At 40.4% G+C, this 26,099-nt stretch overlaps 1 protein-coding gene across 5 annotated transcripts; it reads left to right on the forward strand.

Annotated features, from left to right (window-relative positions):
• The first annotated feature begins 10,295 nt into the window (after window positions 1-10,295).
• C1GALT1 (core 1 synthase, glycoprotein-N-acetylgalactosamine 3-beta-galactosyltransferase 1) lies at window positions 10,296-24,185 on the forward strand. 5 transcript variants are annotated; one of them, XM_059843580.1, is made up of 5 exons: window positions 10,707-10,864; window positions 11,046-11,099; window positions 15,952-16,191; window positions 17,851-18,518; window positions 19,715-24,185. In XM_059843580.1, the coding sequence occupies exons 1-5, from the start codon at window positions 10,753-10,755 to the stop codon at window positions 19,922-19,924; spliced, it is 1,284 nt and encodes a 427-aa protein (XP_059699563.1). In that variant the 5' UTR covers window positions 10,707-10,752; the 3' UTR covers window positions 19,925-24,185. The 5 variants fall into 5 exon arrangements, with proteins under 5 accessions (XP_059699586.1, XP_059699570.1, XP_059699563.1 ...); XM_059843603.1 differs by lacking the exons at window positions 10,707-10,864; window positions 11,046-11,099 and adding an exon at window positions 10,296-10,385; XM_059843587.1 differs by lacking the exon at window positions 11,046-11,099 and having other exon boundaries at window positions 10,705-10,864.
• Window positions 24,186-26,099: the final 1,914 nt, after the last annotated feature.

Here is a 26,099-nt window from a genome sequence, read left to right on the forward strand (position 1 = left end):
AAAGGCGAATGGTGAAGGTCTTTTTGCTTTCACAGCAATGACTAACAAACTAACAACCTGTGTCACAGGGGTTTTTACAGGGCATAGTCTCCTGAAGATAGCCCTCATGAGAGGGCTTTTTGCATGAGAGAACACATTTCAGCTGGTTTTGTGATAGTGGCTCTACCAGCTCTCTAGTCAGATCCTTTGCTCTCACTGGAGCTGTGCAAAAAAACAAGATCTGAAGTGGAAAACAGTGGCAAGACTCCAATATAAGAGAAGGACTTTCCATTTTCAGCATTCAATACACGTTCTCTGGAGTTCGTAAGGCAGGAATCCAACACCCTTTGCTGATGGTGAAAGTTGCCACAAGTGGATTCATGGACCACATCATTAAGATGGGCAGGACTGTAAAATACCAGAAATTCTATTTGTGTGTCTCAGCACAGAAATTACTAGAGCCCTTTGCACAGAAATTACTAGAGAAGAGGCATTCTGCACCCTATTAGGCCACCTGTTTAGTCATGGACTGTTTAAAATGCTTCATCACCAACAATTTGAAGGAAAATAATGAAAATGCTGAAACAATTTCTGGTTTTGAAAAAAGGAAGATTTTGGCTGTGGGAAGGAGATGTATCTTGTCTACACTTCTAGGACTCCCTTTCCAACCATTTTTAGCTTGGACCAACTGCTCTTGATCTGGCCTTGAACAAATCCCGAATTGTAATAGCAAGACTTGTCTTTTCCTTCTCCCAGATTGTGTAATAATGGAGGTGTGGGAATAGGCAATTCCAGATTTCCAGCTGCCTCAAATGAGGCATCTTTTTTCAGCATTCTGGGACAGGGACTTAGCTTGAAAGCAGAAGGTCGTTCCCCCTAATGGAGCTGCACAGAAAGATCCGTATATACCACGGTGGCACGGCAGCCCATTATCCTGAGAGAGATCAGTGGTGGGCAGGGCTCAGGGAAAGATGGAAATAGTTCCTCCTACCCACTCACTTGGGTTGACATAAACAATGTATCTCATACCTGGCTATCTTTTAAATTTAGAGGCTAGTTGGATACGCCTACATTCACCTGGCAATAGTTATAGTGACAGATGTTCTGCTAACACATCTGACACCTGAAATGCATGTTTGTATGTCAAGAATATGCACACATGGAGAGCAAAGGCCTTTGCCTATGTTGGTTTTCCTTCCCCAAGAGATAGTAACAGTATGTGCTCTTGAAGTCTGAATGCTTGCACTCAAAATCTCAGGCAGAACCATACTTTAATTCCTGACTAGAGAAAAAAATGAAAAGACAAACTGTCAGATTCAAAACCTGTTTGAAGATCCATAGCTTGAAGTAAGGTAGACTCCCATTTGTATTATTTAGTCTGGCTTTTATGCAGAGGGACTATATCACATGCCAGCAAGCTTGCAGCTTTTAAATAACTTATCGACCTAACAGAGCTCTTTGTTCCTATAATTTTGAATTTATTTATTTTCCCATTTTTTCTTGTCTGTTCCTTTCTTTTCAAAGACATTTAAAGGACATACAGTCTACTTGTCTCTCCCCCAGACAAAATCTTTTTTCTCGTAGTATAAAAAGTAGTTGTCTCTCCCACTGGGAGTTCCTATTGCTATAGTCTCTCTTATTTAATCCTTTTTCTTTTCTTCCTGCTTAATTATGTTAAGCTTCAAAACAAATAAGACTTGCTGTGACCTTGGACTTAGAGGTCACAGCACTGCTGAGTGTTGAAAGAAAATCTTCTCTAGAGCCTGGGCATTCAAGACTTCAGTAAAATACTAGGAAGGCATGGATAGTGCAGCAGCAAGGGAGAACACAAAGTAAGGTGATTTGTTATTGCCTACACAAAAGACTAAGCATTTTTCACCACTGCTGCATCCTTTTTCTAACATCCCAGCCCTTCCATCATCCCCCGTGTTTCTTAGCACAGACAAGAAAGGGTCGTTGAAAGAGCTGTTGGCCATACAGTGCACATGGCAGGCATGGCATATGGCACACCAATGGCTCTATTGTCCAGGCCAGGACCACAGAGGAATGAAACATTGCTGACTTTAACTCAATAGTGGTATTGGCTAATGAGAAGGAATCCAGTGTAATTTATTCTCTTCCTGAGGAGGGGGAGACAGGAACAAACCACAAAACCAAAGCTATATATATATATATAGTGTGTGTATATATATATATATATATACACTTTTTTAACCACTTACAGAATAAGAAAGAAAAAATAGCTGTCTGATATTGACTCTGCAACATAAACCAGCATAATTCTCTGGAGTTCCTAGAACCACAATGGTAGAACTAATGCAAATTCTGGCTTTTTTTTCATATAGTAGTAAAGATTAGGTGTCAGCTGAATTAGCATTTAAACTAACTCTTGTAGTCAATACAGCAGGATTAACTGCAAATTACAATCTTCAGTTCACTTTTTCATTGTAATTCACCCATTGTGAAATGTTGCCCCATTCAACAGATGTTTTGTTTAATACAAACAAGATTTCTTTTCACCTAGAATACAGCTAACATTCAGCTGTAATAGAGATGGTTAGCTGTTATAAAACTGTAACAGCTAAATTCATACTTGAAGATATATAATTGAGTTTTAAAATACACTGATATATATTTTTTCAGCTGGAATAAATGGCCATAATTTTAATAAAAAGTTATTTTGCACCCTCCATTTCGCTGCTTTGATCTTTTAAAGCGTATTTAATGTTGTGATTTGTTTCTGGAAGAGAAAAAAAAAGGGTTCAGTAAAATGTGCTAAAAAGGCACAATTATGTTCTCCTAAGTACAGTTAAGAACAACAGAGGAAGAATGATAGCAGTTATTGGATACTGCATGAATTTTTTCTTTAAAGAAAGTTAGATGGTCTTTGGTTTATAAAAGATTGAGAAACTATTCTGAAATTTATGAGTGTAGGAGCTCTTTCTCATCACTAGGTCGAGCTATAACCTCAAGAAAAGAAGCCATTGCCCAGCTAGTACTATTGTTACTAGAAATAGAGGTGTAGAACAAATACAACAAAGGTCTGCAGTGAAATAATTAGACTGGCTGATGTAACCTTTGCAGTGAGCAAAATAAACAGCTGCACTACCACACAGTCTAAGTAAATTAATTCTGTAAAGGAAAAAAAATTAATAATGAAAGCAATTTCCCCCCAATTTCTCACAGAAGCACACACTAGACTAGAGTTCACTTCTCTAAGTTCACTTACTAAGACACAGCGTGTCTTACTAATTGTAGTAAATCACCAGCACTGAAGTCTTCAAAGGTTATACAGTTATTATATCTACTTGCACTCACTTTTTACCAGGAATTGATATTGAATTCTGCACAGAAGTAAACTTCTGTTGTTGTCACTGCTGTCATATAAACAGTAAAATCTGGTGTCTCTCCTCCCAGTCCTTCCCTAGCTAGAAACTAACAACAGACTTCATAAAAATAGCTTTGTCTTCTTACATATAAAGAGACGAAAGAGAAGTCTTCCTGATTCAAAAGCAAAGAAAACCAGTTCTAAAGGACCTCAAATGCAGTATCCATTCAAAAGGATTAAAAGAACTAAATAGTGAATGACTGCAAAGAAGAGTTAGTTCTGCATTCTAATTCTTACTGAACAATATCTCATCTCTTATTGTGGATGCCAGATAAGAATGTGTTTTCTAGTACAAATGTCAACATTTTTATTTAGCTTTTTTTTTCCCCAAAGAAAAGAAATCTGAGCCAACTAAATTCTTCTGTCAATTCTCATAGAAATAGAGTTATACAAGAATTATACTTTATAGCAGCATTACATTGAATCTTGCTTTAGTTAACAGCAGCTCTCAGAATCTCTTTACTTTTGCCTGGTACCAGACAGGCAAATGAAAGGATCTATCTGCAAGAGTTGGCTACTCCTCAGTCTGTTCTGAAATTTATCTCTCATTGGAGTTTTTATTATCAGAGAACACATTCTTTTATTTCTACTGTAGGATTTGACAGATAAAATATCTGCAGTTGTCAGGTCTAACTTTCTAACTTTTAAGTTGTGTGCATATATAGAATAAATGGAAAAACACTTATCTGTACAGAAATATATTTGCAACAAAAATAAAGAGACACACATTTTTCTTAAGTGCTTAAAGGTTTACAAAGCTGCTTCTACAAATAAATCAGAGCCAGAAAATAAAGTATGGGAGGCTAATTATTAACACACTCATTGGAATGATGTGTGTCCCTGCCAGGTAGTATTTCCTTAAGAAAATCTCTAGGCAAAGTAATAAAGTAATGTTTGCCAAGAGTTATTTCTAAAGAGCAATTTGGACAAGGTGAGGTTTGTGTCTATCCAGGAAAATCCCAGTAGACTTCCTAACCAATCAGTGGTGCTGTATGTCTGCCCATCGTGTTCCACAGCACTGAAAATAAGTGTTGTTTTCTCAGTTTTATGATACAAAAGTCTCCTTCTGATGGCAAAAAACACAGCTTTCAATTTACTTTGAACTGAAAAATTGTGAAATATCTCTGTCAAAGAATGGTCCCTGGCACTGTTTCATCTTTAGAAACACAACTGTAGAGCGTTTTGAAGCAGGCTTTGGGGCGGGTCTGTAGGCAGGATAGAAACATTGTGACAAGTGCTTTTCTTGCAGAGTCTCCAGAATGAGAGCGCATTACATTTTGTCTGTATTTTCATTGAAAATACCAAAGATATTTAATATTTTTTATTTTGATAACCAAAAAGATTCCCTTTACTTCAAACTTTTTAGAAGTGTTCTTTTGAATTTCACATTTTTATCAAGATCCAGTGATTAATTCCTTATTCTGCCACTTGAAATCTACAGCCTGAATTTTTGGCACACACTGAATACTAATCTACCCTGAATACCGATCTGGAAGTTCACAATGGCTTGTTTTAAGTCAATTATTTGTAGCAAGGAGATCTGGTTAGCAGGAACAGCAGTGTAGAGCCTGTACAATTCTTTAAATGAAAACAGTACTTCTAACTTCACTGATCAGTAATTACTCCACTCAGTAATACTCCAATACTCCAATCAGTATTACTCCACTCCTGGCAGTTCCACTATTGTTTGTTCAAGAAACACAAACAGTGGGTAAAGTTCCACAGTGGGTAAAGTTCTGTGTCATAACAGGATGTCAGCCTTTCAGCCAGCTGGTGTTCTTACTGGTAAAAGGAAGGTGGGGTGATACACTCCTACTTTCTTATTATACTTACATACACTTTATCTCACACAGCAATCTTACCACAGTAAATTATTTAGTTTTAGAGCTCCACATATGGTTCTGACTATTCCCAGACATCCCACCAAATTGTGTCCTGCCCCAGTTCCAATGGGCAAAGGTATGACGGTGAATTGAAACTCCAGTCACTTCTCTAAAGGCCTTTGTTCTATTCTAAGAATTAGGGTTGGTATGTGCAATTCTCAAGCTCGATCTGTTCCAGCGTGCCTGCAGCTACAATTTGTGGGATCATAAATGAACACAGAATGGATAACAGGTTTTTTAGAGAATAATGGCTTTACTAAATCTGAATGGCCAAGTGTTCTGGTCTGAAAGCAAAACCAGTGAGAGACTCCAAGTCAGAAATACAATTTATTAGGAAAAGGGGAAAAAAGACAAATACATGCAATAGTAGAAAAAAAAAGACAGAGACAGGACACAACCTGACACCCTGCTAGTTAGGATGGTGGTTGCAGTCCGGATGAAATGGTCTTGTTGAAGTGGTGATCCTGTAGAAAAGATCTGGTAACTCTTGTCCTCTGGAAACCAGTGGGCAAGAGCTACCTGTTCTGTCCCAAAACCCAGATTATATCCAGGTGGGGATGCTTAGCCCCTCCTCCTGGGCAGAGCATCTCACAATGGGCTGATATCCTTCTGAGTATAATTAGCCATTAAACAGAAATGGCTCCTGGAGGGAGTTATCTCTGAGTCATGGGCAAGGCATTGATGGGCCCATTAACAGGAGGTAAGGAAAAACAATGCCCCTCCTGGTTTCAGCAGCTCTTGAGGATGGGAATAGAATACATCTTCATACTGTAACCTAGGACATCAAGTTTGTGAGATCTTTGATAAATAATATTAAACAAGTAAGGCATTCAATTTAATCTGGCTATCTGATCAAATATGACTGAAAACACAAAAGCAGCTTTCAGTCAAAATGATAATTACTTCTATAATATATATTTTCATGGTCTTGCTAATGACCTGTAAAAGCAATTGCATAAATGGTCTCAATATAGGATTATTTAAAATTAAACAAAATGTTAAGAAAACATCATTCCTTAACAACCATTAGCTTGTATAAAGCTATCTACAGAAGGCAATCAGTTTCACCACAGATATTTATTAGATACCACTTACATATTGTTTTTTTTTAAAAGACAGGTGTTTTCTAAGGAAGGCAGGAACCTTCCTTGAAATGGAAAATATAAACCCCCTCTATCCAAATTTTTATAATTTTTGAAATTAAGAGGTTCTTAGGTAGAGATATGGGAATAGGAATAATAGTTCTTTACTAGGAAAATTTGAAAATACAAATGCAATAGTACAAACAAAACCACTGACAGAGTCAGAATCTGACCTGACACCCTGTGGGTCAGGGAGGTGGCAGCAGTGCAGCTGCAGTCCTCCTGCAGTGACAGGTGTGGTTCTGTTGGAGCAGTGATCCTGTAGAAGGGTGTAGTTTTCTCTTGAAGGTTGAGTGGTGGTGTAGATGGGCCTGGTCCTTCTCCCGGAATTCCGTGGAGAAGAAAGCTGCTCTCCTTGGAATTTAGTGAGGAAAGGCTGTTCCTCTGGGAATCCAGTGGAAAAGGCTGTTTCTGTTGTTCTAAATCTCAGATTATATCTAGGAAGGAATGCTTGGCTCTTCTCTCTGGGTGCAGTATCTCGTAATGGCATAATGTAATTTTTATCAGTCATGCAGCGACACTCAATGACCATTAACAGAAGATATCTCTTCTGAAGGAGGATTGGTTGTGGAAGAGATAAACTGCCCAACAGAGGATAACTGCCCTACTTTTAACAGATGGTAATTGCATACACACCCAGCTAAACTTGAGACACATATTTAAATGGTATAGCTGTAGTTAGTGACTCCCAAATTGCACAGTCTCACAGCAGCTGTTGCCTTTTGCCTTCTGCCTTAATTTTGTGTGAGCTTTCCTTTTTTGTGTTTCCAGACTCCCCTGCGTGGAAATGGGAGGAGTTGAGAGCAGTAGCTGATCTTTGAGTAGGCTTTAATGGAAGGTCCGTACTCCAGAGAGCCCTCCAGAGGGTGTAAGCACTGAAATGCCCAGACAATTATCTCAGAGACCTTCCTAATGATAAGCAGAGGGATTAAGGGCCTGCTACTCTGCTTTTGCCCTGCTCAAAACAGTCTTTATATTGAATATGGCTGGCCCTCCTAGGTAGGGGAAAGTCTCATTCTTTGTGTTTACAGATGTGAAGACCAAAGGGATTAATTCCTTTTAAAATTAAAATACTAGAAAATTAATTTTCCTTTCATTTGTTCCTAGCTACGTGTGCCAGAAGGTAAGTGGTGTGAATGTCCTTGCCATATTACTGTGGTATGACTGTGTCCCCCAACACTGCTGGGCTTTCTCAGCAGCTGAGGGGAATTTCCCATAGAGGTGGTACATTTGTATAGAAAGGGACTGTGGTCACCTACTCCCTCTTCTGCCTCAGAACAAGAGAATGGCTTTTCCCTTGACCATCCACCCAGAGGCAGTGTGTTGAGCAAAGCAGTGCTGCAGAGAAGCTGTGGAAGTGTTTGCTACCATTGCACTTGCAAGGTAGTCCCTTGGAGGGGCCTGTTTCCTTACCCTGAACTGCAAAAGATTGCTCCTAGAGAGCTGTAAGAGAGACTGCTCATCTCTCCCTGAGTGAAACAACAAACAAACATGCTTATGTATGTGGTATGTAAATCTCTCCATTATGGAGAGATATCTCTCCATATTTTATGGACTCTCCATAAAATATTAAAAAGCTATTACAACACGGCCAAAAGTCACATTTGTTAAAGCAAACTTTTTGTACCACAGTTAATAGGTAAGATGTGACTTTTGTTACATTACATCACATTCTACCTTCTCTCTGAAATTTCCTTTTCAAACTAGCCTGACAGAGCGAAACAGCTCAATGAACATGTTAGCATGAAAAAAGTGCAGCACTTCCTGCATAAATTTATAGGTGTGTAATATACATGGGCAACAGTCCTTGTTAGAACAACTCCTGTGATGCAAGACCAGGGTTTAAAGTTCACTGGGCAAAATGGAAGTCTTGTATTCAACTCAGACATGCTGTATTATCTGTACTATAAAACGGTTTGAAAACTTCACTTAATCTATTTGGGGAATTTAAAGCATGCACTGAACATGGGATGGACAGTAATTCTATCCAAATTTGGTAGGGATGAAAAAAAGGGAAAAGAGAGGATAAATACTTTTTTTGTTTGTTTATTTTACAGCCTTTGCAATTGCTATTGTCTTTGTTATTGTTTATTGTTGGTTTTCTTAAAGCAAATCAAACTTCTGTCCTACAAGAAGCCTGCCCTTTCTTCTGATGAAACTAGTTCAAGAAGATATTATTCACCAAGTTGCTTGTAATTTTAATTTAAAGGGGGTAGCAGAGCGGGATGGGGCAGGAATGAGAAACTATGACCCAGAGTAATGTGAGAGCTTCCTAAGTTGGTACATTGAGCATCTCCTAAATAACTCAAGGCCACACTTCAAGCACTGGGTCCTGATGTATTGTTCATAGGGGTCTTACGATGAGGGAAGAGACGAGAAAGTTGACTCTATGTTTAGAAGGCTTGGTTTATTATTTTATGATATATAATATATTAAAACTATATTAAAAAATGTGGCACTTAGTGCTGGGGTCTAGTTGACAAGGTAGTGTTCAGTCACAGGTCAGACTCAGTGACCATGGAGGTCTTTTCCAGCCTAAATGGTTCTGTGATTCTGTGTGACCCATCGTCCAGAGAAAAAGAAGTAAAAATAGACATGAAAATGGAGCTGAAAGGGCATACCCCGAGATGACAATTGTTTTGGGGAGAGGGAGACAGAAGGAAAATGCACACATCTACAGCTGTGATGAGGGAAACCTACGGTTTGGACTGAACCCACGGACAGGCTGGAGGAAGAATGGAGGAGAGCAGGAAAACCAAGAAGAGTGACCTCCATTTACAGAAACACTAATGGCTCTCAGCATGGACCAGTCCTTCTCTGCACGTACCCGCACCCAGTACTTAAAATACAACACGCACACACACAATCCCCCCAAACAAACCACAACACAAACCTTCTATCTATTAACTGCAGAGCTCCATTATCTACCCAATGCTTGCAAAATGCTATTCTTTCAGTTACACTGTAATGAAAAACATTTTCCAAATCTGAAATTCCTCTCATTTAATATGTTTTTTCCCTAAGAAAATCACCGACAGATAAACGTCAAGAGCGGTTGGAAAGGTAGGCAGCGTTAGCACAGGGAGATAAGAAGCGATTGCAGAGGGCTCGGTATCCTAGCAACATCCCTTGCAGTTGCCTAATGGTATTTTGGAAGAGCAGCGGCTCCAGACCGGCTGAAGTGAGGGGAATGAGGGGCTGGAGCGCAGAGGAGCTCGGCAGCCCGGCCTGAGCGCCCGGCACTGCCGCTCCCAGGCAGGACCAGGCGGGCGAGAGCGAGGTAACGCAGCGGAAGGGCGGGTGGGCAGCGCTGCCCGGGGCATTTCCCCGCCGGCCGTGCCCGCAGAGGGACCGCCGGAGCGCCGCGCCGCTCACCGACTGCTGGCAGCTCCGGGGAGCTGCCGCTTTGCGCTCCTCAGTCCCTCCCGCGCCCTCCCCTTTCCGCCGGGACGTTTTCCCCGCACCCCTCGAAGTCCGGGCCGAGCCACCCCGCGCGGCGGACAGGCCGGCCACCGCTCTCACACTGCGGCTTCGGCCTGGGGCGCCCGCCCTCGCCCACCGCCGCACACCGGGAGGCGCGGGCGCTACTCGCGGCCCGGCCCGGCGACGTGGCCGGGCTCCCGGCGGATGGGGAGGAAGGGGCGGATGCCCGTGACCGCGCCGGGGGACGGGACGGGCGGGGGCGCGCTGCCACGCGGCGGAGGAGCCGCCGCGGCGGGAACGGGGTTAAAGCCGCGAGTGCCGGGAGAGCCCCGCCCTCGGGCCGCCCGCCGACCAATGAGCGGGCGGCGGGGCCGCGTCGCTCCCGCTCCCGCGCCCGCCCCGGGGTGGCGCGCGGCATGGCGCGGGGCGGGCGCGCGATGGGGCCGGCGGCGCGGGGCGGCGGGGCCGGCGGGGGCCGGGGCCGGGGCCGGCCCTGCGCGCGGCCAGCGGGTGCCCGCGCGCTGTCGCGCGGCTGAGCGCGCTCCGGGGCCCCGCGCGGCGGCCCGAGAGGTGAGGGGGGGCCGGGCCGGGCCGGGGGCGGCGGGGTCGGGCCTCGGGGGCAGCGTCCCGCCCGCGGGGACGGGGCGGGAGGAGGCGGCCGGGGAGCTGCGAGAAGGGCGCCCGCGGCTGCAGGGATGGCAGGTGCCCGGCTGCGCGCCTGGGAAGGAGAGGCGCCAGAGCAGGGGTATCCCTGGAACAGCGCGAGTCGCCCGCAGCCCAGCGGAGGGAGCAAGGTGCCCGGGGAGCCGCTGCTCCCGCCCCCGCCGCGGGGACTTCCTGGGCGGACGCTCGTAGCGAGGGCTGCGCTGGCAGAGGGCTGGGGAGCCGTGCTTCGGCCGCGGGCACTTGTTGCCGAAGGACGGCGTCAGCTTTTGGAATGAGGAAGGAGGAGCTAAATCTTCCTTCCAGCTCCCCGGTACTGTGGATTGTTACACGTCTTGTTTCAGTGTGGTTCTTGGCCTTCTGTGCCGAAGTACCTTACTTTGATGGTTTGTATTTTCTGGTAGAACAAGCAGGAATTAATTTGAATGAAATGCTTATAACATTAGGTATTTGAAGTGGAAGGATACGATCTGTGCTTAGTCGATAGGGAACTGCAGTGGCTCGCGGAAATCCTAGATGCAGACAACATTAGCGAATGCTCAACTTGTGCATTTATCTGCATTTCAGAAGCATACGAATATACAGAGCAACTAGCAATAAATGTGACTTCAGGAGCAGAAGGTGTGTTTGCACAGCTAACTACGTTTTTTCCTACATTTTGGTCGAATTATTCTGATGTGTTGCGTGACTAGTAAGGACGTGGTCGTAGAGATCAATTTCATTGCTGATTATGCAGCTCTCAAAGGACATTTACATTGTTTCATCATGGGGCCTCAGAGCTTCCCCCTAGGTTCCTAAGTAAGGGATACAAGAAAGAATCAGTCCTGTAGGTGGGTTTAACTTAATTGAATCTTAAAGTGATTATGGAATGATAGGGGGATAAACATATTTAATATTAGAGTTATGTTCTGCATTCTGTAAATTTCAAAATCCTAGATATGACTGTTGCGGGGTTTTTTTGGGGTTTTTTCCTTGTTATGTTGTTTTGGGGTTGGGGTATTTCCACTTGTTTGTTTGGTATTTTGTTTAATGTGTTTTTAGTTCATGGTCCATGTTCGTCCAAGTTTGTGTAAAAGTATTAATTTTAGAAGTGGGTTGGGTTTTTTTTTTTTTTTGGTGGTGGGGCCAAGCTCTTGCCATATATTCATATTGCATGGTTTTCCCTTAAATTTCCATTGGCTTGTGGAAGTGACCTAAAGCCCTTATCAGAACAGCAGGGTGAGAGCAGTAATTTAGATGAACATGTTCAAAGGCTCACCAGTGGGATGCACAGAGGCACAGTCTCATCAGAGGAGTCAGCCCCTGGTTCTGTCACTGGGGAGCCACCAGCCCCACTGCCCAGGTGAGGTGAGCAGCAAGAGCAGTCCCCAGGAGGGCTGTCTGGAACAGCTCACAAGATCGAGGGGGTTAACTGCCTAGAAAATATGGGTCCCATGGGATGCAAGAGAAAAGCATCTTGTGACTGCACAAAATTATGGGGCACTCCTGGGAGGGACTAAAGGAAGGTGGTTTGAGGAGGAGCAAGTATGGGAAAATAAAAGGGCCTGGTCAGTCTGTTTGACTGTGTCCTAGGCCAGATTGCCACAGTGTGTCCCCTTTTCTCATTAAGGTGCCTTTCTGGCTGTTCTGCTGGGTGAGAGGACTCTGTGCCCTATTCTCCTGTGCATACTGAGCTCTAAGTGCTGGTGACTGGAGATGCACAGTAAGTTGTAGGGATCTCTGTGTCTGCTGTGCGAGCAGCTGGAGGGACTGCAGTGAGTGAGGCCCTAATGCCCAGCAGCTGGGAGCCCCAGAGGCTGGTGTGTCTGCAGTGCCATAACTGGGGAGAGCGGGGTGCCTGGGTACAGTCTTGGCAAGGATGCCAGCGTGTGGTTGCTCGTGAGTATCACACAGGGCTAGCCAGTGAGCTGGATTAAGAGGCTTGGGAGCCAGGCTTTGAGGTAGCTGTAAGTGTGGGACAGGTACCAGTGAGATCAGAGGGTCATCAGTTTGACAAGGGGCAGGGCTCTGGGGAGTCTGAGGATTCAGGCTCAGTTGCTGAATAGGTTGAGGGTCTGAGACCAGTTACAGAGGGATCCATGTTGTGTGTATGTGTATATTCCCCAGCAGCAGGCCTTTGTCCTGGGCAGCTGTGGGGAGGAGCAGCATAAGGCCAGGCCATGTTTGTGTCTGCATGAACACTTGTTTTTCTCTGTGCTGATCCCTGTGGTCAGCCATGTGTATATGCATCTTTGCGTGCACAGCTATGGGAATACATCCTCAGCCTGGCTGGATCTGGGCACATGGAGTTGCAGCAGCCTTGTTGTCTGTGGGCTGCCAGGTTCAGCAGCCCCTAACACAGGAAAAATAGTTTTTCTGTAAGCTTGAAGATGTAGAAATTGTTGACTCATGAAACTTAAATTTAGAACCAAATCTTCAATGACTGTTACATTGTGATAGAATTTGAAAATATTTGTTGTTTTGATTGATGTGAATAGGGCTACCTACAAGAATATCTAAATATCTGTATTTATTTAAGCTTCCATGATAGAGCAATGGAGCATAAATTAAATTCAAACCTAGCCTTTTATTGTAGGTGTTTTTTAACATACTGTGGTTTTTTTTTACTCAAGAAGTAAAAATAGACATTTCCTTCTCTAAATGCCATAGACTCGTAGCATCACAAAATGGTTTGAGTTGGAAGGAAGAAGGAACCTTTAAAAATCATCCAACCCCTTTTAAAGTCAACCCCTGCCGTGAGCAGGGACACTTCTCATTAGCTCAGTTGGCTCAAAGCCTCATCCAGCCTGGCCATTACTGTTTTGCGTGTCTTCCTCTGGAATAAATCCGTGTGTAGAAGAGAATGTCAGCAAGGAGTGGGGATGTTTATCATGTGACAACTGACCTTCCTTTTAGGCATTTTCTGGTTCTTCTAGTGTAATGCTGTAGTGTTCAATTATTTTTGCTGTCAAGTTAAAAGACTTAGTTTATGTGAAATATCAAGATATCATAAAAAATGAAAATTTCTGTCCTGTTTACTGTTGGAGTTTATAGACATGTGGATATATACCCACACATGTTTATAGTGACCCATTCTGTTGGTATAAAATTGATAGAATGATAAGCAGATTATTTTAGATTGAAAACTAACTAGAGGCATTTTGTATCAAATATGAAATACAGCTACTGCCTGCCCCGAGAAATCCTCTTTGTGTGTGAAGTACTGCCAAATCAGCTTCTGATTTCCAGTGTGATGGGTGCACTTTTTTCATTTTTCAGCATTTCCAGCACATTTAATTTTTTTCCATAGAATTCAGTAGTGCATAACTTCATAGTTAAATGAGCAGCAATTATTTTCAAGTTATTTTCAATTTTTATCTCCTAGCAAGAGTAATTTTGTCAGCTGTTGGAGCAGATAACTGAAATTGTATGGCAGAGAGACACCTAATATTGAAAGTAGAACAGTGGAAACCTTTTCTTCTAGAAGGTGGTGTAGGTACCCTGTGGGCATGCATGGGTTTGTATATTTCCCCTCTTTGAATATACCAAAAGAAGGCATTGTGTCTCCCTGTGTGTATTGCAAATTTTGAGGTGACTTTGTGGTGATAGATGGGAAAGCAAAAACAAAAACAATAGTCTTAGTACACTAGATCCTTTGCATTGTCATATGCTGTTTGTATGCATGGGGGTTTTTTGGTTTGTTTGGTTTTTTGTTTGTTTGTTTGGTTTGGTTTTTTTGTTTGGTTGGTTTTGGGGTTTTTTTAGGTACCTGATCAAAATATTTGTGTTTTCTTCTCAATTTAGTGGTGTAAAAGACATTATAAATAAAGTTGTTAACCAAGTAATTTTTTAAAGGCCTAGGTCACAAATGATTAGACAGTAAGTTTTCTACTTTGTGACATGATGTCTAAAGGCAATCACTTGTCTCCACCAAGATGTAGTACTGAATTTAGGGAATACCATGTGCAATTAAAAAATTGCATAATGTGCTTGTTCATATTAAAGAACTGCAGCTCCTTATCAACCACAGTTATAATAATTTTTAAATATATATATATACCTGTACATTTCTTGATTTTTATTTTGTGCTTTGAGTTGTGTTTTCAATTTTATTTCCTTTTTCTAGCAGTGTGGAAAGAAAAGCATTACCACGTGTGAGAGCTGCTTCACTCTCAAATGTTCTTGACCTGCATGTGTACAGTAAATCTGATGGATTTCTGAAAGTGCCAGCCTAACACCATGCACACATGTGTTCCATCCTTTGCTCTCCCTTCCGGAGAGCAGAAGAACAGACAGAAAGCTGGAATTTGGAGTGTGTGTTGCTGCACAGTGATTGATGCAGCTTGCTTGGGGACAGACTGTTTCCAATGCCCTGCCCAGGCAGTGGGAGGAGGGGGTGCAGGCTAAATGAGTTGTTTTGGTGGCTGCAGCTCTTCTCTGATCGATGGTTTTCATCGACGCTCTGTGCAGTCCATAATTTTCTTTTTTGGGCTCCCTCATGAACTAAATTGGGTTCTGCTCACTGTCATTAATAATGATCCTAATGGAGGGAACATCATTGACTTGTTTGTAAGGCTCTGGCTTGAATTCAGTCTGTATTTAATAGTCAATGTTTTTGTAGTTTAGTCATGAGTTAATAGAAAATAGCTCAACTCTTTCCAAAGATGAAAAGCCCTCAACAACTTGAAATTAGTTTTCAAGTGTTTATTAAAATTCACACTTGTTTTTGATGCATAGAACTCCCTTTATGCAGGCATAGCTGCTGATGTGGTTTAATAAAAATGGTCAGCGAAGTCCTGTAGTTTTTGAAGTGTAGAAGAGGCGTCAAGGCTGATGTACTTGTTTCTTCTTTTCCTTTGAAAGATTAGTGTTTCTATATGAAAATTCAAATGTTGCCTTACTCTTTTTTCTGAAAGTCAATCCTCAGTAATTCCTAAAAGTGTAAGGACAACTGCCCTATTTTGGGAGTAGATTTGCTTTTATAACACTTCAAAATCTGCTTGTGATGGACATATATTAAGAATTTCTGTAATATACATTTGGCTGGAGTTTTAAGAACATCTTGTGACCGTTTTGTATCTTGACCTGTAGATGGTCATCTTGACCTGTAGATGATTGGTCATCATCTTTTAGCTTCATAATAGACTTAGGTATTACATTTTAAAGTGCAGTTTTGTAGGCTGGAGAGAATAAAAAAGTGTACATATATTACAGTTTTATAAAGCTCCTGCACTACAGTGTATGCATTCTTGTTTAAATGTTGTATAAATGTAATTAATAGGTTGTTTATGTACAGCCACTATCAATGAATGTACAATTTTATATTGATATTTGCATTGCTCTTTTACGTAAATTTCTGTGCAAGCCTGAGGCAGCTGAAACTGAGCTAGAACTGAGTACTCTGCTTTCAGAGATTTAGTCCTTGATTTTTTCCTATAGTTTTAGATTTGATTACTATGTTAAGTCTAATGTATTTTTCATTTGGTTTTGACAGTGTCTCACCTTCAGGAGATGGCCTCTTCTAAGTCTTTGATGAACCTTCTAACCTTCACTTTTGGCTCAGCAATAGGATTTTTCGTCTGCTATCTTCTGTTTAGCATTATACTAGAAGAACAGGTTAAGATCCAGCCCCATGTTCTTCACAATGATCCACATGGTCAGCACTCAGCAGATACTGACAATAATCAGCTGCAAGGACAAATGAATTTCAATGCAGATGCTGGACAGCATAAAGGTATTTTGTTACACCTGGCTGGTTAGCAAATGTCTTCCCTTTTCATGCATTGCAGAACATTGCTTCTTCACTGCCAAGAATTTATATGAGTCATTTTCATTCAGTTTTCTCATGTTCGGGTTACATCTAAATAACTTCTTTCTCCTGAGGTCTACTGAATGGTGATTTTCTTAGTTTACATTTTTATTACAGTAGTAATTTTTTTTTTCCTTAGAGTCCAACTGTTTGTCTACTTTCTGTATCCAGACTTGTGGAGCAGTAACTTCTCAAATGAACTATTGACACCAAATGGCAGTTTTGCTAAGCAGATGTGTTCGGTAGCGTTGTAGATGTGGCTGGATTAGATTTTAGTCTTAAGAAGCTAATTTTGGACAACTTCTAACTTTTGATCTAGCCTCTAAGATAAAGCTAAAATACAATTTTTTAAAAATCACTTTTTGGTATGATTAGTGAAACACAGAATTGGAGTAGGGGGGCAAAGGGAGTCACTGTGGGCATGATTTGCCAAGCTGATTACACAGCAGTCCAGGCACAGATTGCTGTTTCCAGTCAAAGCCAGAGAAATTCTCTTGCACTCTGGTTATTTTTATTTTTCCAGGGAAGGTAGGCCCTTCCAACACTTCAGGAATACTTTTACACTTTACATATTTCATTAAATGAGTTCATTCTAAATCCCAAATACAGGGAGTGTTTGAGTAGGGACAGCTTGGATGAGAAAAATTGCACTGCAATGCATTTGCTGAAGATGTTAGTAAGTAACTTGTTATTTAGACATATTTTTTTAAACTCCAAACGTTGTAAGATGAGTGTGTGAGTGTTTCACATGTAATTGTAGAACATTGTTACATTGTCAGAGAAATCTGATCTATAGTTGCATGAAGTTTAAGCAGGAATATTTTTGTGCCAATTATGCAGATTTCACTGTCCATGAAATATTCTTTTATGTGAGCTAAAATCTGTATGTATCAAGTGAAAATGTTTCTTTAAGAGCAATGAATGCTTTGAAAAACATTGTTTCACACCTCTGATAACTGTCTTTATTCTGCTGGATTCGTGCAAATAAAAGCGTGTTATCAACAATGACAGTAGTTTCATAGTATCCTAAATTACTTAATCTGAGAAATTATTTCTATTATTTACCATTTACTTTATTCTTAAAACACATTTTGCTGGTTTAGAAATATTCATTAGGTTTTGTTAGTTAACATGAATATATATAAAAGAGCCGATTAGCTTTCTGTGTTGTAATAATTAAGTTGTATTCATTGTGAATGGCAAAAATACTCTCTTTTTAAAATTCTCATTAGTCTTCCAAGACCATAAAGAGGTTGCCTGTGAGCAGTTTTTATGTAGAAATCAAGGTTTGCTAAAGCCACACTTCCCTGAACAGAAACCCATTTTGATATGACTCTTACACTCTCCTTTATCTTGTGCAATTGAAATAGCTTTAAGAATTTTAATCTTTGAGAGTCTTGTTTGTTTCCTTCCAGAATGTAGCATGGAATTCATTAACTGGTACATTTGGAAGCAAAAGCCTCTTTTCTGTCTGCATGTCTTTTCTATCTAGAAACAGAGTATCTGAGGAGAGGGGGAGGTTGCTGTTAGTTTGTTTGGCAATCACCTCTAATATGGTTTTACAACTTTCCTCTTTTTTTTCAGATGAGGATAAAAATATTGCAGAAGGACTGTATAACAAGGTGAAAATACTGTGTTGGGTCATGACTGGACCTCAAAATCTAGAAAAGAAAGCCAAGCATGTTAAGGCCACATGGGCCCAACGCTGTAATAAAGTACTTTTTATGAGCTCTGAGGAAAATAAAGACTTCCCAGCTGTGGGCCTAGAAACCAAAGAAGGCAGGGATCAACTGTACTGGAAGACTATTAAAGCTTTTCAATATGTATATGACCATTATTTTGATGATGCTGATTGGTTTATGAAAGCAGATGATGATACATATGTTATATTGGACAATTTGAGATGGCTTCTTTCAAAATACAGTCCTGAACAACCAATATACTTCGGAAGAAGGTTTAAGCCTTATGTGAAACAGGGCTACATGAGTGGAGGAGCAGGGTATGTTCTGAGCAAAGAAGCTCTGAAGAGATTTGTTGCTGCATTTAAAACGAACAAATGCACTCACAGTTCCTCTATTGAAGATCTGGCACTAGGAAAATGCATGGAGATCATCAATGTGGAAGCAGGAGATTCTAGGGATACAAGTGGCAGAGAAACCTTTCATCCATTCGTTCCAGAACATCACTTAATCAGAGGATACCTACCAAAAACATTCTGGTACTGGAATTACAATTACTATCCTGCTGTAGAGGTAAGTCCTGAGGAGCCTGGTATCCATTTTGTCAAGTTCATCTTTTGATGTGTGTGAGCGTGTGATTGTGTGAATTAGCATTAGGTGAAAGAACTCAAAAACAGGATTTGGAATTTTTTACATATTAAAGCTGAAAAAGAGTCTTGTTCTTCAGTAGATTTTTTTTCATTGTAAAGCAGCAATCTATTTTTATACTTGTATTCAGCAGCTAAAGCATTTTTGTAGCTTAAACCAGCTGTATGATACTGTATTTTGTGTGTCAGGAGGCAGCAGCTTTAGCTAAGGCTGCAGTGCATGGGTGGCTGGGCTGTGGACAGTTCCTTCTGTAACTGATTGAGAATAGAAATTGCCTGTGTGGTCCTGTCCTGTCGTACCTGTGCCTGGATAGAGACTACTTCAACTGGTAACAAGTGGAACTATATTGATCAAACTTCATAAGTATTGAAAGAATGACATTACATAGCAGGTGTTCTCTTTGGTGCCTTTAAATATTTAATCTTTGTTCCAGTTGGATTCGAAATATAAGCAACTCTGCAATCAAAGCTGCTGAAAAAATAAACCCCAAAACTGTGCTCTAGGAAAGTGTTCTTAAACTTGAGCTATAAAATATAAGTTGTGACAAATGTATTAACAACGATCCTATAGCTATTAGTAATGTCAATGAAATCAAGACATTTAAAACAAAATTCTGCAATTACTTGTTACAAGTTTCTATCAGTAGGAAGTTAGATCCTGCCAATACTGCTAAACTGTGTAATATGTCAACCCAAACAGCTGCAGATACTCACACATTTTGCTTATACATTCTGTCTGGATGCTGACGTAACAGGCATTTATTTTATATATAAATGTTATTCATTTAGGTCTGCTTGCTGCTTCTTGGTGCTGTTTAAACACCAGCATCAAAAATTAAATATGGAAAAGCAGAAAACCTCTGACTTTAATGAGGGCAGCTAGTTTTTTCACTGGCTTGATCACAGGAGCAAGAGACTTTGTCAGCTTCATTTTGTAAAGATGCCTTGGCAGATATGTCTGGTACATTTTGCTTGCCTAACATAACTTTTGAAGTATACATGACAGATAGCAGTGAATTTCTTATCATTAAATCAAGTATTTATTTGAATTCTCCCCAGATCTTTAATCCAGGGCATGCTTTGTGATTATTGCTGATTGTTTTGCTTTGTTTTGTGTTTCAGGGTCCTGGATGCTGCTCTGATCTAGCAGTTTCATTCCACTACGTTGACTCTGTGACTATGTATCATTTGGAATATTTGATTTATCATCTTCGTCCTTATGGGTATTTGTATAGGTACAATCCTGATTCGTCAAAGAATCCAGAAGAGCAGAGCAAAAATGAAGCACTGGAGAATAATCAAAAGCTAAAGCAGAAAACTTCTGAGAGCTAATTGGACTTTGAAAAAACCAAAAAGAAGCCAGTACAATGAGTAAGAGTCTCCTCAAACTTGTGCATGAAGCTTGTGGACTGAAATTACTCCTGGCAATTCTTACTTCAAAAATCAAGTCGGCAGCACTTCTTGTCACCGTGTGTACAATAGAGTCTGGTGCTGGCTCTGACTGCTTGGGATAGTGTCACCTTGCAGCTCTGCCCACGAAGATTTGGGGCCCTCAAGCTGTGAAATTGGAGGTTGCTCTGCTACAGTAATAATTGGGAAAATTTGTATGAAAACCATAGCGAACAGGTTCACAGATGATCGTACCCCATTTCAGTTCCCTTTTCTGTTCTCCTCTATTTCCTTTCCATTAAGTCAGTTCTAATATTAGAAATTGGATGCTGCCCAGTCAAACACATCATGATGGCTTTCTGAGGTACTCTCAACATCTTGAAGTTACTTTGTGTACCTTGCCCTGAAAGTAAGGCAGAGACACGGAATTAGGTTCTCCAATATGCTTTGCCTTAACAAAAGAGTGGCAGAATTTCACCCACAAGAGTAATCTGAATTGTTTGAGAAACAGAATTCACTGCTATGAATTACTTATAAGGTTTTAAATTCTGTTGTGGAAAACAATATGAAGTTTTTGGGAGGAATACTCTTTTGGAGAGAAACCAGAAACAGCTACTGTTGTTTAAATTGCTGAGGTGATGCAAGTTGCTTATATATTTGCCTGTGGTTTTTTTCCTTCCATTCCAGTTTTATTAACTTATATTTATGGTTGAATGGATATAAAAATTTGTCATAGCATTTCTCAGCCTAAGGTAGATGCTTTTCAAAATAGAAATCTGTCTTCTATTCTTTCATCCCACTTGCCACATAAACCAAGAAGAATAGTATCTTAGTGAAGTTGCGTTGTAACAACATAGTTTCAGCCACCATTATAATTAGTTTGTTTCCATTTTAATTTTCACTAGAGGTTAAAATTCTCAGATACAGAAATGTCCTATTTCAAAACTGCACCAAAGCCAGTTTATTTGGTTGAAGTACTTAATTTCACTTTTCTGAACATTTTTTCTTCCACTTTAAAAATTTTTTTCTGTATCTGCTTCTTGTTACCTTTTTCAGCACAAAGTGTTAAATGATCCTTTTTTCCCTGTTTTTGGAGCTGAAGTGCATAGTTATTCAGGTAAGCAGGCCTGAATGCAGGAATCTTTCAAAGTGCATTAACTTTCTCCACTACGTCATAAGTATCTGCCTTTTAACTGGAAACACTTTCTTGGTGTGGGACAAAATAGGTGTTTTAATTACTGACTTTTTTTCAGAGATCAAATATATGTTTTATAGAGTTACTATAAAACTTTCTGGTTTTCTCCTTTTCAAATTGAGTGAATAGAAGTATGGGGAATGGGATTAAGCATGACATGTTGTGTTTTATTCCACACTTGAACAGAAGATTCTTCATCTTTTTGTTATTTTTCACCTTCATCATATTGATGAATTTGGACATAACCTAATTACCTCCAGTCTTTGTTTTGAAAAGAGCACATAGTGGTAGCAGACAGCCTTATTTACTACTGCTGGTCCTTCAGGATGTTCCTGGAAGATGATGTTACCGTAAAGTACTGGAATTTTTTTCTTCCCAAAGGTAGTTCTAGTACAGATTGGAGCTCTTTCTGTTGTCCAACAGTAAAGTCATTACTTTCTTTCTGACCATTGCTCTGCAGCATGGTGGCAATTACTGAAACAGCTCATGGTGTTGAAATGCTGCATACATCTTCTCTGCCTGAAGGTAGGCCGAGTTCATCTGTCAGGTATTGGTTAAATAGTTCCTGCAGGGTTAAATCTCTTGGTCTTTATGAGCAGCACTGCTTCTGAAGTACTGATAGGGATGTGAGCTTTATTTTGTGTTAATTGACTTAAGCAGAACATTATAACTGCATTGGTTTAAGAAAGGAAAAAGTCCCCAGTTTCCTGTAGTCAGAGGGATGCTTGTCCAGAGGACAGTGGATGTTAACATGCTGAAAGGTGCTTCCTTCTGTGAGATAAATGTTTATCCCACATGCAGCACAAACCAATTGTATTGTGAAATCCATATGGAATTGATAACTCCAATGGCATTGTTCAAACAAGCAGTTAAAATACTTAAGGAAGTTACAAAATGAAATTGAGATCCCAACCTAACCTCTTTGTAAATTCAGCCCATGTAAAAGATCTCTTGAGCTACTGTACAGTTCCTTTATTTTTGATTCCTTCTTCAGTTCATCCATGGGGATTTAAAGATTTTCTACCACAACAGGCAGAGTTAATCCTGCATATTTTCTGCAGATTTGTGTTGTATGTTTGCCCTGTGCTGTCCTGTGAAGCATTTCCTCTTTATGTTCCTTACTATCCTGACTACCCAGTCTTTGGCTTTCCAGTTTCATCCAGCTTAAGTCTCAGGTGGACAGGAGGAAGCAGGATATTTGAGCTCCACACAGGTTGTTTGCTGGGATAACAAGGTAAACCAGCCACTGCTGAGCTCAGGGTGAAGCCTTTTCTCAGCAGCAGTTCTAGTTCTTGTCTGCTGCCCAGCTGAGACTTGTGGGTTTAGCAGAGTAGGATGGGAAAATATCCCCTTCCACAAAATGTGCAGGACTGCAGAGAGACTGGAAAAGTAAAAGAGCAAGTTCCCTTTCTGAAGGGAACAAGGTTAAGGACATACTACCTTGTGATAAATGGGTGGCCTGTCTGGAGAAATAAGTAGCCTTTTCTTTAAATGTCAGTTGTTTTAAAGTGTCCTTGTGCATAGGCCTCTGAATCGATTTATTTTGCCTTTATAACAGCATTGCAAAGAATTATTTTTCTTTCCAGACAAGCTAGAAAAGTATCAGGTTTTACATTCTGTGATTATAACAGAGACCTGTTGTTCTCTGTTGAATTGTATTGCCATAACCACGAGCTGATACCTCTGAAACAATTGGTTTCTATCTCACTGCCTTCAGAAGCCTCAGTGGACAAGGTTGGAATGTGAACAGTATAATTTTCATGTACAATATTACACTAATATTTGTAGTCTGCTCTTTCACTCTCAGGTCTTTGTGCTTTGAGAAAGTATTTATTGAATTTGAGAAGTTTTGCAGCCCAAGGAGACTGTATTTCAGATGGAGAGACTTCCTGAGGCACAGCAGCATGGGCTTACTTAGGCCATGCAGATTATTTCTCTGTGGTTTGGTTTCTAAAAGAGGTTTCTTGATTTTATAAAACCTAAAAGCTTTAGTTGGTACCATAGTGATTTAAATTACCCATCTAAAATTTTTGAACTATTTTCTTGAAATTACTAGGCAGTGGATGTGGGAGTGTCCCCATGTGTGACAGAGTAACATTTTAACCTTGCGGTTAAATGTGATTTCACTTAAGAAAGTGGTTAATGTGGTTTCACTTCAGGAAAGATTGACAATGGCAAGGAATTACTTTATAATCACTAGTCTTAATCAGAGGAGAGTATTAGTGTTTGTTTGCAGAGGAGAGTATTAATCTTTGTTTGCAGAAAAAGACCAATTTTAATCTTCTTTTACTCTCAATTTTTGCAGTCTGTGTTATTTCAGAGATTACACTCTGGTGATGTTTATACCATCTCATTTTGTGGAAGCTCTTTTCACAGTACTTTTACCTTTAAGGACACTTTCTTTGCTTTGCTTTGGTGGGGGTGTATATTAAAAATCACTTTTTCTTCAGCTGTTACCATTTGATTTGTCACGCTTGCAGAAGTATAAATGTCAGTATTTGAGTAGCTGATAGACCTCTTATAAATGCTTTGTTATCTGAGCAGAGTGTTTTGTCTTTGTATGACAGAAAAGTGTGGGTTATTTCTCTGCTGTACCTGTTACTGATGCTAATAGTGCACGCACAGATAAAAATAGACCCCTCAATACAGGACCACTGGGAAAGGCAGTTTTTGTCCTTTTTCTGTCAAGAAATCTTCTGTGGAACTCCAAAAGTGTAATTTGCTTTGTTTTATCATATTGTATTTAAAATACTCCACAAATGTTATTAATAGTCTAAAATAATTAAATATTGCTGCTGGACAGTATGCTCCACTTAAAACCTGTGAATGTTTCACTTTGCAATTATCGGTAGTTGTGTTCCTAATGGCAGATAAAAGTTGGTGATTTGTCTGGAATGGTCACCATATGGATTTGTTTCTTAAATACCTTCTTTGAAGTGCCTTTGACCAATTTTTATCATCAAAATTAAGTTGAGAATTGAATAAATAAAATAAATTATCTCATACACAGTTCATGTCTGTCTTCATTTACATCTTCTGCATGCTAGTGGTGTTGCATAGCAGCACAGTCTAGTCTAATAAAAATGTTCTTGCTTTCTCTCTAGGGTGGGTACAGGAAATTGAAAAAGCCTTTTCTCACTTGTTATGATTCTATGTTTATACAATTAACAAAATAGCAAGCTACCCAGAAAGCAAAGTTAGTAGATTTTTAAAGTGTAAAATGATTAAGTGCTGGTACCAGATTCACATAAGCAGGCAGCTGTTTCTGCATTGTCCTGATTCTTCAGTGTCTCTGTATTACAGATTCCTGAATGAACTGACTACAACTGATAGCTCAGAAATATAGCAAAACTGTCCAAAATTAACCATCTTGTTTAAAAGAAGGGGATTTATTCTTTCAGTTACCCTCTTATTTCTGAAAAAAAAGACCTGTTAAAATTTAAAAGTTGTGCTTTCTAAGCTAAATGCTTGTGTAGAACAGCATGCAGCAGTAAAAGTGCTGGCACTTGGACAGCTGGGAGGTGTCTTTCCATCTGGAACTCTGGTTGTTGGACGAGGTGTTGGCAGAAGCACAGTACAGCTATGTGTCATTACCTTAAGTACTGTAATAGACCCTGCTAATACTATTAACCCGGATTAATTAACTGTTTCATTTCAAAGTGCAGGAAACGGGTGACAACCAGTTTAACCGAGCTCAAAAGCTGGGGTATTTAAAGGAACAAGAGCCAATTGAACAGACCATAAAAGCTCCTGTCAAGTTTCAGGCAAAGGTTATGCTTTTATGTGGTGGTGCTGCTGTAACTTACAAATTGTCAGGATCAGACTACATCCAGCACATTGCAGGGCAATGCAAGCGCTGGAGCAAAGCAAAAGCTACAGCTCCTACACTGGAGAAAAACTGTTCCATAAGTGTGGGTTTGCTTTGCTTGGTTTTTGGATTTTTAAAAAATATTAATATATAGCAGACTCACCCATTTGATTACCAGAAGTGGCAGGCACAGTGCAATGTCCATAAATGCCAGTAAGCTCTCGTAGCCAGCTCACAGAAAGCTTCACTTGCTCAAGGGAATTTTCCTAGAGCTCTTCCCTGTGAACTAGTGCCAACTAAAAAGTAAGTAAACATTTTACACCCAGGAACTGCTAAGTTTGTTCTAAGCTGCCGGGAAGATAAGCCTCTTTATTGCTCATTCCAGTGCTTGCTCCTGAATATTTAGCAGCATTTCTTCCTTTCTGATAATGTTTCACCTTAATGAAGCCTTTCCATGAGTTCCTGGAATTTGGTGGTCAGGAGCTTTTTCTGACTTGCATGAGTAGGAGAGCTCTGCAGTGAACATTTTCATTGTTACACATGTATAGAAATCTAAGACTGACTTGGGAAAACAGATGGATCGTGGGATCTCACTTCTAGGTTCGGGTGATATTTGGCCTTTTTAAAGGGAATGTGGTTATTTAATTCAGAAATGTAGCCTGAGGCTTTCATGTTGTTCAGCTTTCTAATATATAGTCCTTCGAGGCTTCTTAAAATGCCAATAAAAATAAACTGTAAAGATGTTTTTGTCATTGGTTAGTAAAAAGAGCGATGGAGGGAGGCTAATTCTGTGTTTGTTTTTGTTAACATTGGAATTTGGACCCAGTGTGGTTTTGAGCTGTGCCCCACACACTCTCCTTTTAACTCTTCTTTTCAGACATCTTCAGCCCCCTGTTCTGTTGTGTATAATGCTCCTCCTTTGTTGCAATACTACAGGACCAGTACAGTCCTTTTTCTCCTTCCTCCCACAAAAATGTTCTTCTGTAAGCTTTCTTTTATTTAGGGAGGCTGAACCCTGAGTTCTGGAGTCTGCACTGTACTGACCAAAGCATCATCCAGTTCTGTGTTACACACCTGTGGGGATAAGAAATTGTCAATTCTTTTGCCATAGTGGT

The sequence above is a fragment of the Haemorhous mexicanus genome, chromosome 1, assembly GCF_027477595.1.
Source record: "Haemorhous mexicanus isolate bHaeMex1 chromosome 1, bHaeMex1.pri, whole genome shotgun sequence".
Classification (NCBI taxonomy): domain Eukaryota; kingdom Metazoa; phylum Chordata; class Aves; order Passeriformes; family Fringillidae; genus Haemorhous; species Haemorhous mexicanus.